Source organism: Suillus fuscotomentosus (genome assembly GCF_016647785.1).
Source record: "Suillus fuscotomentosus strain FC203 chromosome Unknown F5891scaffold_18, whole genome shotgun sequence".
Lineage (NCBI taxonomy): Eukaryota > Fungi > Basidiomycota > Agaricomycetes > Boletales > Suillaceae > Suillus > Suillus fuscotomentosus.
Window position 1 is genome coordinate 42,363 of NW_024539530.1, and position 12,611 is coordinate 54,973.

The 12,611-nt window shown below is 48.3% G+C and overlaps 4 protein-coding genes across 4 annotated transcripts; 2 read left to right on the forward strand and 2 right to left on the reverse strand.

Moving 5' to 3' along the window:
- Window positions 1-167: 167 nt before the first annotated feature.
- On the forward strand, window positions 168-3,257 carry F5891DRAFT_1024490 (major facilitator superfamily domain-containing protein). Its single transcript, XM_041361331.1, has 10 exons — window positions 168-750; window positions 804-905; window positions 1,258-1,351; window positions 1,414-1,589; window positions 1,968-2,121; window positions 2,183-2,308; window positions 2,365-2,502; window positions 2,558-2,665; window positions 2,723-2,846; window positions 2,911-3,257. Exons 1-10 carry the CDS (start codon window positions 553-555, stop codon window positions 3,086-3,088), a joined length of 1,398 nt encoding a protein of 465 aa, XP_041227648.1. The 5' UTR covers window positions 168-552; the 3' UTR covers window positions 3,089-3,257.
- F5891DRAFT_171997 (D-xylose-proton symporter) lies at window positions 3,243-6,351 on the reverse strand. The gene is made up of 21 exons (XM_041370771.1): window positions 6,281-6,351; window positions 6,011-6,229; window positions 5,918-5,954; window positions 5,826-5,843; window positions 5,690-5,767; window positions 5,604-5,631; window positions 5,512-5,555; window positions 5,377-5,458; window positions 5,181-5,323; window positions 5,116-5,128; window positions 4,879-5,066; window positions 4,523-4,831; window positions 4,462-4,470; window positions 4,384-4,408; window positions 4,258-4,328; window positions 4,036-4,204; window positions 3,926-3,982; window positions 3,797-3,878; window positions 3,654-3,748; window positions 3,573-3,601; window positions 3,243-3,514 (listed from the first exon to the last, which is right to left on the reverse strand). The coding sequence occupies exons 2-21, from the start codon at window positions 6,121-6,123 to the stop codon at window positions 3,398-3,400; spliced, it is 1,707 nt and encodes a 568-aa protein (XP_041227649.1). The 5' UTR covers window positions 6,124-6,229; window positions 6,281-6,351; the 3' UTR covers window positions 3,243-3,397.
- A 527-nt stretch (window positions 6,352-6,878) lies between these two features.
- On the reverse strand, window positions 6,879-10,018 carry F5891DRAFT_1217339 (uncharacterized protein). Its single transcript, XM_041369338.1, has 6 exons — window positions 8,650-10,018; window positions 8,382-8,603; window positions 8,146-8,328; window positions 7,560-8,093; window positions 7,320-7,505; window positions 6,879-7,264 (listed from the first exon to the last, which is right to left on the reverse strand). The coding sequence occupies exons 1-6, from the start codon at window positions 9,725-9,727 to the stop codon at window positions 7,242-7,244; spliced, it is 2,226 nt and encodes a 741-aa protein (XP_041227650.1). The 5' UTR covers window positions 9,728-10,018; the 3' UTR covers window positions 6,879-7,241.
- A 557-nt stretch (window positions 10,019-10,575) lies between these two features.
- F5891DRAFT_172224 (PWI domain-containing protein) lies at window positions 10,576-11,758 on the forward strand. The gene is made up of 4 exons (XM_041370773.1): window positions 10,576-10,622; window positions 10,682-10,782; window positions 10,835-10,966; window positions 11,021-11,758. The coding sequence occupies exons 1-4, from the start codon at window positions 10,610-10,612 to the stop codon at window positions 11,441-11,443; spliced, it is 669 nt and encodes a 222-aa protein (XP_041227651.1). The 5' UTR covers window positions 10,576-10,609; the 3' UTR covers window positions 11,444-11,758.
- Window positions 11,759-12,611: the final 853 nt, after the last annotated feature.

Below are 12,611 nucleotides of genomic sequence, written 5' to 3' on the forward strand. Positions count from 1 at the left end.
CAGGACCCGGAAGCTGGCCCAAGGGGCAGTATCATGCCCGTGCGCCCATGCCTCGCCGACAAAGATTACCCTGTGAGGATAGTGCCCACTGCCCAGGAATAGTTCTTTGATGTGGGGCCACTTGAGCCCAGCGGGGGCGAGTTATGTAATTTCGCGTGAGATTTCTTCTCATCAGCTGGCATCATTGCAGCGCCTCCATTTTGTTTGAATTACCGTGGTACAGAAACGGCTAGCAGCTGATGACATGGCAGTCCACCTGACTTGTGCATTTCATTATAAACGTCGGATCTAATATGCCTCTTGTTCTCTTGCTTCTGCGAGCGCTCGGTCAGCATCTTTAATATCGCGAAGTAGCTCGCTACGTACTTCGCTCACGTGCGCGAGTCACCTCGGTCTACCTCGGTCCACTATGATTGACGAAGAAAAACACCCATCTTCCGATGAGAGGGAAACCAGATCCATAAATGACGCTGGCGGCAATAATCCCATCACCAAGTCTGACGAAGAGAAGAGGCTCGTGCGCAAGCTTGACCGTAGGATTCTGCCCATAACATGCCTGCTCTATCTCTTTGCTTGTGGGTGAAATTTCATCATGAGAGCCGGCTGACATGTTGTACTGACGGTGAATCAGATCTTGATCGCACGAATCTTGGAAATGCACGCCTCCAAGGACTGACTGAAGAGAACCTTGGTGGCGACCCTACTGGTACACTGTATGATTGGGTCAACTCGGCATTTTTCTTTTCGTATGTGAGTAATACAGCTATAGTTTATCGCCCTAGTTTTGATTTATTACCTCCCAGATTATTTTTCAAGTGCCTGCAACAATAACCTCAAAGTTGTTTCCACCATCCTATTGGATAGCGTGCGCGGCTATTGGATGGGGTATATGTTCCACGTTAATGGCGAGTCATACTGTTGCTCATCTTTATGTGTACATTCTGTCTCTTCTTAAAATCATTCCTTAGCTACTAGGAATGTCTTGTTCATGAACAATTCCTCCTGTGACGTATCTATCAACACTAGTAATATACCAGCGCGTCGGAGCGGCCAATTTCTGCCGTAAATTCAGTGACGCGTGCTGATGCTTGATGTTTGATTTGTTTTATCTGCAGATCGAATAGACCTTTCCGACCACCCTGTTTGAATACCTACCTGACTTCTTTCACATTCAACCATTTTGCAGCATCTTTATCTTCTTTATTGTCAATTTTGAGCCCGAACTATTACTCATGATGCATGCTATTTCTTCTGCAGGCAACGACATTCAACTTTGGAAGTCTCATAGCCGCCCGTGTTTTTCTTGGCATATTTGAAGCTGGCTTTGGCCCTGCAATTCCACTTTATTTTTGTAAGTCATGCATCACTCAATGAACCCGTGGAGAAACAGGGCTCTTAACACAACCATACAAGCGTTCTTCTACACTCGCACCGAAATGGGCCTGCGCATGGCATACTGGTTTGGTTTTGCGGCGGTTGCAGGTGCTTTCGGTGGGCTTATCGCGTTTGGTGTGCAGCAAGTGGGGTACGGACCGTATATCGTTGGCGTAGGAGGAGAGTGGGACTGGAAAGTCCTGTTTCTTATCGAGGTTAGTACCAGTGCTCTATGTTTCGTGAAGGGACGAGTGTTATTTCAAGATGTTGATCCGCTCGCATTTATCTGGCCGGGTGTCATGGTGTTTTACATTCTGGGATCTTGTCATTTTCGGCTGATATTTCGAGTCTTCCTGGGCTTTGAGAGGCGGAAGAGGATCGTTATGGTTATCCCGTTTACCTGGACCATACCGCCCAATGATTGCTGTGCTAGCCTCTCTTGCATTGCACTTTCCCCCTAAGAGGCAGGCATGCGAGTGGTACTATCTAGCGCTTTCCCAGAATGCTATAAAACACCTGTCAGGGTTATTTCCGTTTTTTTGATGTGCTTTGTCTCTTGTAGACTTATTGGCTAACAATTCGGTTGTTCCCAGGGAATCCCGGCTCTTCTTCTTGGTGTTCTGACTTTCTTCGCGCTCCCTGACCGACCGGAGAATACTAGATACTTGAATGCGAGAGAAAGAGAAATTGCAATGGAGCGCATGAACAGGGGCACGAGCGCGGATATTGGTGCTGTGATCAACAAAGGCAAGCCAATTCTCCATCCTCACGCTACGTAGCGAGAGCTCATAGAATTGTCCTACCGCAGAACACATCATGATAGCTCTCCTAGATTGGCGTATATACACCGGGGGAATGATTTACTTTGGTGTGAACTGCGCTCTGGCAAGCATTTCGGCATTTTTGCCAACGATCATCGCGACTTTTGGGTACAGTGTGTATTACCTTGTGGTCTGATGAAGGTATTCTTTGTTGATATTTTCTTTCCAGCCAACGCGCTCGCTCAGTTACTCACAGTACCGCCATATGCAGTGGCTGCCATCGTCCTCTGTATGACATCCTACACGTCCGATCGCATGCAAAACCGTGGCTTGGCGGTTGCATGTGCATGTGCTGTCGGTACTATTGGTACGTGACACATAGTTTTCTTTATGTTTAAAGTATCCCTCATGTGTCATTTCAGGCTACCTTCTTTTGCTTACAGTCCCCAACAATGTCCACGTGCGATACTTCGCCGTGTTCTGCATCACGAGCGGGACATATACTGCCATTGGCTTAATCATTGCATGGTGTACGCTCTTTATCACTCAATCACTCTTCTCCTCACAACAGCTCATGTTTTCATCAGTTGCACACAATCTCGGCTCTGAGACCAAGAAAGCGACGGGCATCCCGATGTTCATGGCGATTGGGCAATGCGGGAGTATCCTCGGCTCGCATATATACCCATCGACGGACGGCCCGAAGTACATGTGCGTCCCACCCTTCTCCCCTCGCTCTGTGTATGCATGTGCTAATTGATTATCGCTGGTGCAGCTCCGGCTTCGCTATATCATGTGGCCTCGAGGCGTTTGCCACTGTTTGTGCGCTAGTGCTGTGGGTGTCATACATCTACGATAATGCGAAACGCGATCGTGAGTATGGGCGTCCGGAACCAGGTGCTAATGTAGATACAAGCAAATTGGCGGATAAGGTGAACACTATCCGCCTCTGAATAAATCTCCGCTGACACATTCTGCAGGCGCCTATGTTCAGGTACATAGCTTAGTGAGGAGGACGTACGAATTAGTGACAATTGCAGATATGTATCTATACATCTCTCTTCCCTATGACAACCTAGTTGAATTATGCACTTGGAAGGGCATCAGTAAAATATTATATTACTGAATGTAACGGCGCTCGGCCGCGCCAGTCCCCGACATTTGAAATACTCCAAGATGATGAGGCCATGATGTTGCAGGGGGAAAAGGAGTATGTTATATGAATCGACTCAATGGAAACATGACCTAGGCGAATTTCATTACTATGCATTCAAAAGCGTCCGGACGGGCAGTCCAAGCTCCCGACAAATACGCTCCATGTGTTCTCGCTCCCTATTAGTAGCATTATCACCAAACTCAGCATCCGTTTCTTCCAAGGTCTGTACGACATTGTCAGTTATGTTCGACAAGACATGCGTGCGTGCGTGAAAAACATACCCGACCCTTGGTCTCTGGGAAGAAGAATACTGTAAAGCGAGTTGAGCGGATTATTTAACACGATTGTGGGGTTTGACGTACGAACTGAGAGTAACGCGGCAAGAGAAAATCCGGCAAAGATAAAGTACGCCATCCCCCCCACATCCAACATTATTGGCGTAACGAGCCCAACGACACTAAAGCATATCAATACCAAAAAGACAGAGGGCGATCAAACCGCGCACAAGTTCGATAACCACGTGGTGGATGTAGTAATGGAGATGCCAGTGGACCGGAGGTGCAACGGAAAGATCTCGCTGGGAATTACTGGCGAATGCATTAAATTCTTGAAGAAGGTAAAACGAGCCACTCACCCCATCCAATCGGGGCCCACGAGTAAGAGAAGTTGACATCGTAGATAAACACGAAGACTGTAAGATAGTTGAACATGTTCCTGTAGGTAATTATATCATAGTGCACTTACCAATGGCTGTGCGAGCCGCTACTGCATGTGCTGGCCAGTCCATGCCGTAAACGGTAACAAGAGAACCCACAATTGCCAGGCAAGTAAAACATCCAGCGGCACCAGAAATCAACAAAGGCCGCCTGCCCACACTATCAAGCAAAACAATAGCGGGTAAAGTAGCGAGCATCTTTGAATAATAATTTAGGAATATATGTGACATTGTCCATACTGTGGACTCACGTTTACAATTCCATAAACACCAGTGGCAAACAGGGAGGTAGTGTTTGGGTCAAGGCCCAGTTGGCCGAAAACTGCGGATAAGAGTCAACCCCGAGGTCAATCATTCTAATCTTTCGTGAAGCTTACTCGTAGGCGCGTAATAAATGATAGCCTTCAGCAAAGTAAGCGACGTTAGTTCCAGAAGGATGTGCCACGACGACTTACGTTTATACCCTGGCAAACCATAAATCACCAAATGATAAGAAAGACTGATTTGAAAACCCACCATAAATTGTTGGAACATCATAGTAAGGCAACCAACAATGATACGCTTGGACTTTGGCCAGCTAGAAATCAATACCAAGTATTTATTGATTATCTGCCTGACTGGCCCCGCATTAGGATATGCCGTCTTCATGACCTCTCTTGCAAAACGAACTTCAGCCATGATCTCCAGGAATTCAATGCGAACCGAATGATTGTCAGCGGGCTTCCGGCGAAGACGCGACAGCTCCTCTAGAGCCTCCTCCTCGCGACCTTGCTCAACGAGCCAACGGGGCGAGTATGGCATGAAGAGCATGCCAACGCCAAGACACTGCGCTTCCGTGGGTATGAGTGGGAGGCAGAAGATGGCCAACGCACCAAAGCAGGGAATATTTGGAACGCAAGCGGGATTCTCCACGACGCTTGAGTTTGACCAGTGCAGCCGCCAGGAGGGACATCAGTGTAAGGATCGAACGTAGGTCTGCCATTCAAAAGCGCCCCGGTGTATGATATTTGAGGGGCACATCGAGTTCCCCCGATATGTGATGTGCCATATGCAAGCCAGTCTTCCAGAAGTGAGCGCATACAGATATATGAAAGTTGACTGCTACGCACAACTAACAAGAATCTACATTTCGTGGTATCAAATTCATAAACTCAGTGCTGGATGTTTTTCTCACCCCAAATGTGATAGAGAGTTGTTGCAGAGAAACTAAAGATCCACGAATTTTGGCACTAGATATCTCAGCGAGATACATCGGGACGACGTGCGTCAGCGAACCGATTGCCAAGCCGGCAACAGCGCGACCGGCGAACAGATAAACTATAAAAAGAATCTTCAGCGAGGCTGATAAGTGTGAACGGGATAGAGCTTACCGGGAGATGTAGCACCCGCTTGGAGTGAACTACCAAGAAGAAAGATGGCAACATTGCATATTATGTCTACCTTTCTCCCGATCTGAGCCATAGTCGATCACAGTTTGTCCTATCTCGCCAAATGATATGTCTCACTTTGTCACAGACGGGGCCGTTCACAATAGATCCGAACCAGGCAGCTGAAATGTGAATCAGCTAGACGTTTGCAGCATGCCACATTGACTTACCGAGCAAAAGCGTAGAGACAAACCATCCCTAAAAGTTGTGTAATTCAGACAGGCATATTGAATATCTATTGGAATATTGCCCTTACCTTCAGCGTTGCATTCGTGTAAATCGCCGGGAACTTCGCTCCAAAAGACTCAATGGCGAGCACGTTGCTCACGACTCCCTGATGCGCAGTGAGACGTCTACCTACCACTATAAGAATATGGCATTTCCTAACTCACCTGATCGTAGCCAAAGAGCTGTTAAATACACGTGACGAGGTTGAAGGCACGGGGGTTACCAACGGTCGTCTATCTTGTAACAAATAACTCACGAATCCTCCAAGAGTCGAGAACAACGATATACCAAGTCTGCGCCACAATGTATCCTATCATTCATATCCACATCATATCTCCAAACCGCTCACATGAATTTATTTTCAAAAAGGCCTCTGAATCCAACACGACCTTCCGATCCAGCGTTCCCGCCCTCTTGCTCAGGCTTTGACTCAATCGGATTTAGACGTGGCGATTGAGGCATGTTCTTCGTGACGTGGAGGCTCAATTATAAGGAAGAGGGAACTGGTATTCAGGATCAAAACATGCTGCGCCTTATAGCAGGATGGTTTAGTAACTCTCGTTTCCAACTTTTCGATCTGATCAGAAGATGTTATGACCAACAAGGAAACTCCACCTACTTCACCACTTCCTCCACACTCGCACATTCATCTTACTTCGGTCCGTAATGAGTGGGGGAGAAAGAAGCTGCTCTGCGCAAGCCCGCGGGGTCTCGGAATCCACCATTTGACGTGCCAGAATCATCACTGGATAATTTATCCCTCTCTGACGTGAATAAGTCATACAATGGTCTTGGGCAGCCATGTCATGCATCGGCATAAATGGAAAAACTGTGGATGTATGGTAGAAATTGAGGCCTAGTAGGAGTGATGAACAATATTGGAGCGGCGATAGGCTATACTAGTAGCCTTATCATACACGACGGCGCCAACTTGCAAGTGCTAAATGGAGTCGTGTCGCCACGTAGTGACAAGCTACTGGACTCGGCTCATCATGCATGCAGAACTAGGGAAATCCTTCTAAAAGTCTGACTAACCGTGATTCCGAGTCATAGCCCAGGGAATGCAAAAATGGCCCGTAGTAGCACGAGAATATTGTTACCAGCATATGTGAATCCGATGAAGTTCGCGGGAAAAGCATGCCAACCTGGAAACTTGACACGTGAGATACTTTTGAAACGCCAACGCGTCTCGTAATGCACGGTCACAGTTTCCAGTAGAAATGTATTATATTGGACTACGATATCATAGAAAGCGAGGAAAATGATATAAAAAGTAGAAAGGAAATCGTATACGTAGAGATAGAGGATATTATAAAGAGAAAGAAATACTACAGGGAAGAAACAGCTACAACATGTACAGGGGAAACGAGAGAGATAGATAGAAAGACGGAGAGCAAGCAAATGGAACGATACGAGAAGAAATGGTATATAGAATAGAAAAAATAGGATGCAATTCATGAATGGAGGTAAATGAGAGGGTATACAACTAACGGTGAAACCACGGATGGGATATATCGGTGTGGGGAATACAGCGCTCAAGTATGCAGAATACCAAGAGACGCCAAACAAGCACGTAGGCTTCAAGGCTTGCTCCAGAGAAGGGCTATGGAATGTTCGAATCAAAGATGCATACAAAAGGAAAGTACAAAAACACGCACACTTGAAGGGAGGGACCGTCAGAGCATCGTCGTCAAGGAAGGACATCGAGTCCAGCGAAGGCATCGTCTCGCACAAGTTATCCAGCGATGAAAGCTGCACAGCAGTATTCAAAGCTTTCATGGAAGGTGACAGGTGGAGAGGGTCTCGGTGACAATTGATGCTTCGTGCCTTATTCCGGTCAAGATCTGCGGGGAAACATTTAAATCAGAACACTTCCAGAAAATGGTAAGAATACATACTCTCGAAGGGAGGGACAAGAAGAACATCATTGTCGAGGAAGGACATCGAGTCCAACGAGGGCATCGTCCTGCACAATTCGTCCAGCGATAAAAGCGGCACAGCGGCATCCCAAGCTTCCGTGGAAGACGATGGGCGAAGAGGTTGACCTGAAACTTCGTGGCATTCATCAAGCCAGGACATCGAGTCCAAGGAAGGCAACAGGTCATTTAAATCGCCCAGAGAGTGACACTGCACAGCAGCATCCAGAGCTTCCAAAGATGATGACGATGACAGGGGTTGACTGGCAACACTATCCAATGCGGCGTCGAGCCAAGACATCGAATCTAGAGAAGGTAACGGATCGCGTAGATCGCTCAACGAGTACAGTTGCACAGCAACATCCATAACTTCCAAGGATGGCGATGACGACAGGGTCCGGGGTCGACCAGCGATACCATGTGATGCGTCATCGGGCCAGGATGTCGAGTCCGGGGCACACAATTTGGTAGCGGGAGTGACTGGAGACGAGGTTGGGGGCAACACCTGGTTGTTACCTAAAGAGTGGGTGGGTGAGGACGAAAGAAGTGGAGTGAGAAGAACACTGACTAAGTTCCCGCGCCCTGCCCTTGGCGGTACTGCTGTTCTTCTTCAGAGGTCTAGGCACCTTTGCGTTGTGCTTGACAGCACTGCCGCTCTTCTTGAGAGAAGGAACTCTAGGCTCTTGCACCTTGCCCACGGTGGCACTGCTACGAGTCGCAGACTCTCGGGGGGGACGGTTATCACAAGATGCTATGCATGCCTTGTCTTGAGAATCATCAACTGTAACAGCAAGAACTCCTTACCTTTGGATGGGGGATTCTTCAAGAGGACTCCTTTAGGTGCAGATGACACCCTCGTGCCAGGAGTGGGGATCTTCGAGCTCGGCAGGACCCTAGAAACCGAAGACTTGACAGTAACCGGACGCCTGACGGAATCAACCGTCATAAGTGCCTTCGGAGTGGTGAACTTGATGGGGGCTCCAGCTGCCTTTGAGCCGACTCGTGCGGATGGCTCTGCAGGAGTATCTGTCAGTTAGATAAGACTTCGCAACTGATGAATGAGAGGACATACGAATGTAGATTGATTCACGATTAATGAACCGAAGCGATCTAGCAGAGATTGAGATACCTGACCTTTGCTTCGGTGCAGCACTCGTTGGTGTAGGAAGATGTTGAAACCCAGGAGGAACTCGCTGTGGAATGGCGCTAGCATCCACAAATGTAGCGCTTTGTACAGGTTCGGAGTTGCAAACGTCTTGAAGTGAAAGAGGCAGCTTAGTTTGAGATGATGCAAATTCCAGAGCTGAGATCCTCGTGTGGTATAGAGAAAGTGTCTTCGGGATATCCTTGCGAAGGTCGGCAACATCGTTCTCCGTTCGGATTTGGTCCTTGACTTGAGAGATGAGTTGGCCATGCAGGCGTTCGTGGAAGACATCGAGTTCCTTGCGAAGGTCAATGACATCTCGCGCCGTTTTAATTTGGTCCTTAATTTGACAGGCAAGTTCATCATGCAGACGCCCGTGGAAAGCGTCAATCCCCTCGTTGTCCCGCGAGACACGAGAAGTAAGCTTGTCGAGAATCTTCTTGACATCTCTCGAGAATTTGCGTTCCTCGTGGAGTTGTTTACCGAGGTCGTCAATTTGGCGTTGCTGATTAGCGATGAGGGTAGTGAATTCTCTAGCCTCAAGGGCTATTATTTGTTCATGGCAACGAGTCTGATCTTTGACGGAATCGACATCTTGCTTGACAAGCTCCATCGTGGCACAGAGGTTCGTGATTTCGAGGTCGGTAGTCTGCTCGAGAGTCGTAAACGAGGAAGAGAGAACATCGACAACATCTGATATTCGTAGGAATTGATGTACGAGGAAACCGATTTGACCGATAAGTATGATGAAAAGTTCGACAACACGACACGAGAATGAAGATGAGAAGGTGTGTAATATGGTATCATCTTGATTTGTCGTTGATGTTGTATCGTCCGAGCTGGATGAATCGACGAGGGCGTGGGGAGTATCGGAACCAGGAGAGGATTGTGCGAGAGCCGAAAAGGTGCATGCTGCTGGACTGGCCATACCAGAAGTAGCGTATCGTGCGTATTGGATAGGTGCGAGAACGAAGACGAAAGGAATTGCCTTCGTATAGTCGATCATAATGACGGCGTGAAGTGGCTTGAGGTAAGACTGCGAGGTAATTGCACGGCGTCGAAAAAATGAGAGCGAGGATGGAGCGCGACACAGAAGAGGAGTTAAAGATGGAAGTGCTCGCCTGAGCCTCCTTTATACCCAAGCCTGCTGATGAGTGACTTGTTTCATATCGCAAAGACGTATCAGTCCAACCACAGCATGTCAAAGGCCTTCGAAAGCGAACTGAATATCTACAAGCCTGAGACAGCTTACTATTGGATTTTTGGCAGTTCGATATCAAACACTTGTTTCATACTGCAGTCCGAGAGCAGATTATCATGGTGAGTGTGCGATATTGCAAAACAGCACAGTGGGAATCACAGAATTTTAGACTGTTGGTCTGCTTTGAAATTGCATTGCTGATGTCTGATTTCTAGTGTCACTAGAATTCCTAGAATTCGGCTGCAGAGGAAAATAAAACCGTCAGGACTATACCAAACCGAGGACTCAGTCTCCGGGCTGTAAGCCCCTCGGCCTAGTCCAACGTACTACTAGGTACTCCAAATGCAAAACGTTGAAATCAGTCTGGTAATGCAAATTCCCGAACAACAGATCTAACCTCTGATTTGGCTACTGCCTACAGTGGCAGATGGTTAGTTGGTTAAAATCGTGTAGCATCAGTAGCTGCCACAAGAGCGATCGTATGGAATTTCGAGCAGCTTGACCGTTGCCAGCAGCTGCAGTACAAGACTTGCCAGTAGTAAAAGTACGTTCTTACTAGCTGACTAAGCGCCCGCGCCGGAGTCCGGGTACGTGGGAGGTCCTTTCCAAACTCGTATGTAAACATTCAATATTCAAATATTTGCTCCTTGCTCTTGAGTTAATTATCAACCAAGCTCTGGTCAAGTCATGGCCGACGCAGGTAAGTTTCCTTTCACCAAGTGCTTTTACCGAGATCCTGCTCACCGCCTTGAATAACAGGATTTTTCAAAGGCACTTCTGCAGACCAGGACCGTCGCTTCTCTGACAAAGAGTTGAAGTTGTTAAAGTCTATGAAATTTCCATCAGAGTTTGATAAAAAGGTGCGCTACCCAAGTCTGGTGCTCTAAATTTAATTCCTATCTCATTTCTCAGGTGGACCTCAAAAAAGTAAATCTCAACGTCATACGTCCATGGATCGCCAAAAAAGTCACGGAACTCGTTGGCTTCGAAGATGAAGTGGTCGTCGAATATGCCATGGGTCTCCTCGACGACCCGAATCATACCGTAAGCCCTTTTACATGTCAAAGACTTTTCCGTCTCCATTGTATTTTTCTTTAGACTCCAGACCCAAAGAAAATGCAGATAAACCTGACAGGTTTCCTCACGGCATCGACACCCTCATTCATGACAGCCCTGTGGTCTCTACTGCTGGAGGCTCAGGAGCATCCCGCAGGCGTCCCACAGACGTTTGTGGAGGAGAAAAAAGAGGAAATGCGCAAAGCCCGCGAGGGTGACGTGCGTGCCATAGGTGAGAGAGACAGGAGGGTCCGTCTCGACGAGATAAGAGACCAGGAAAGAGGTGAACGTACAGGCCGCGGGCGCGGAAGGGGTAGAGGCAGAGGCAGAGGCGGATTTGAAGGTGGTGGCCGAGGCAGAGATAACGGTTGGGGTGGACGTGGTGGCGGCGTAAGTCCATTCAGTGTTTGTTTGAGCCTTCGAGACTTATACCATATAGCGTCCTGGTCGCAGGATATCTCGTAGTCCACCGCCCCATCGCAGGCGCTCCCCATCTCCGAACTCTCCATTTGACGCAAGAAGTTCCCGATCCCCGCCTCCTTCCCTCAGACGTTCGCGCTCTCCGAGGCGTTCCAGATCTCGCAGTCCTGTGTACCGCCGAAGCTCTCCTCCGCCCCGTAGATCCCGGACGCGCTCACCCCCTCCTCGTCGCCGACGTTCCTTGACTCCTTCTCCTCGCCGCCGCAGACGTTCGCCATCGGTTGAATCTCGATCTTTATCGCCTCCGCCACCAAGGAGACGGAGACGGTCTCCCAGTTACTCGCGCTCGCCTCCACGGAGATTCGGGCGAGAAAGAAATAGCAGAAGTCCCCCGCTTCAGCGTCGTAAGCTATCGCGTTCGCCCTCTCTCGGTTCGAGCCAGTCACGGTCTGCGACGAGATACGCCCGTCGCAGGAGTCCAAGTCCTCGTAGGCGGGTCAGCATCTCTCGTTCGCCTGTAAGACGACGGGTTACTCGCGATGAAGCCGGTGATGGCGGAAAAGGAAAGCGTCCGGCGAGGCGTAGTCCTTCGTCTTCGCGTATGGATGTTGATAGACTGAGAATCACTGATGAGCCCCTTCCCCAAAATGCCAGAGGTGAGCTGAAAATCAAGGGTCAAGCTAGGCGAAATAAGTGGGATAATGCAGACAGGGATGACGTATGCTTACCTTCTTGATGACTTGTGCTCAGCCAAAGTTGATGATGACTTTTAGGGAGGTCTAGAGCAGCATGATCTAGAAAAGCGAGAGAAAGAACTGAAGGAGAGAGCGTTGAGAAATAAAGTTGTCAGGACTCGTAAAGGGAGCAGCGGTGCTGGGGGTTCGGGATAGAAGAACTCATCCGTCATCTCGACCCAGGGCCACATTGCGGGCAAGCACCACATCGTATCGTTTTTCTTTCTGTTGTGTTCGACTTCCAATGTACTCAATTCCTTATGCATCTAGTGTTCCATGTTCATTGTGCGCCCCAGCTTGTCCGTATTTTCTGTTAAAATATACTTTGTTGCCAGTGTGAAGTCCGCCCTTTTTCTCTCAACTTTGCTATGTATCCCTTCTAACTTTTTGTTTTTGAGCGTAGAGCGAGTTGGATTACTCCTGCAGTTTGACTGAATTGGTTGAATTTGCGTATTTCGGTGGCTGTCCCGGACTTGTCT

Excerpts from the sequence above, each read along its gene's own strand:
- F5891DRAFT_1024490 (XM_041361331.1), top strand. The coding sequence starts at position 553 with ATGCCTGCTCTATCTCTTTGCTTGTGGGTGAAATTTCATCATGAGAGC. Across the intron at positions 906-1,257 it reads GTATATGTTCCACGTTAATG|GCAACGACATTCAACTTTGG; the intron begins GCGAGTCATACT and ends TTTCTTCTGCAG. Across the intron at positions 2,503-2,557 it reads ATGTGCTGTCGGTACTATTG|GCTACCTTCTTTTGCTTACA; the intron begins GTACGTGACACA and ends GTGTCATTTCAG.
- F5891DRAFT_171997 (XM_041370771.1), bottom strand. The coding sequence starts at position 6,123 with ATGCCTCAATCGCCACGTCTAAATCCGATTGAGTCAAAGCCTGAGCAA. Across the intron at positions 5,459-5,511 it reads ACGGCCCCGTCTGTGACAAA|ATCGGGAGAAAGGTAGACAT; the intron begins GTGAGACATATC and ends ACTATGGCTCAG. Across the intron at positions 3,515-3,572 it reads TCCCAGAGACCAAGGGTCGG|ACCTTGGAAGAAACGGATGC; the intron begins GTATGTTTTTCA and ends AATGTCGTACAG.
- F5891DRAFT_1217339 (XM_041369338.1), bottom strand. The coding sequence starts at position 9,727 with ATGATCGACTATACGAAGGCAATTCCTTTCGTCTTCGTTCTCGCACCT. Across the intron at positions 8,604-8,649 it reads TCGTGAATCAATCTACATTC|ATACTCCTGCAGAGCCATCC; the intron begins GTATGTCCTCTC and ends TCTAACTGACAG. Across the intron at positions 8,094-8,145 it reads GGGCAGGGCGCGGGAACTTA|GTAACAACCAGGTGTTGCCC; the intron begins GTCAGTGTTCTT and ends CCCACTCTTTAG.
- F5891DRAFT_172224 (XM_041370773.1), top strand. Across the intron at positions 10,783-10,834 it reads CATCAGAGTTTGATAAAAAG|GTGGACCTCAAAAAAGTAAA; the intron begins GTGCGCTACCCA and ends CTCATTTCTCAG. Across the intron at positions 10,967-11,020 it reads TCGACGACCCGAATCATACC|ACTCCAGACCCAAAGAAAAT; the intron begins GTAAGCCCTTTT and ends ATTTTTCTTTAG.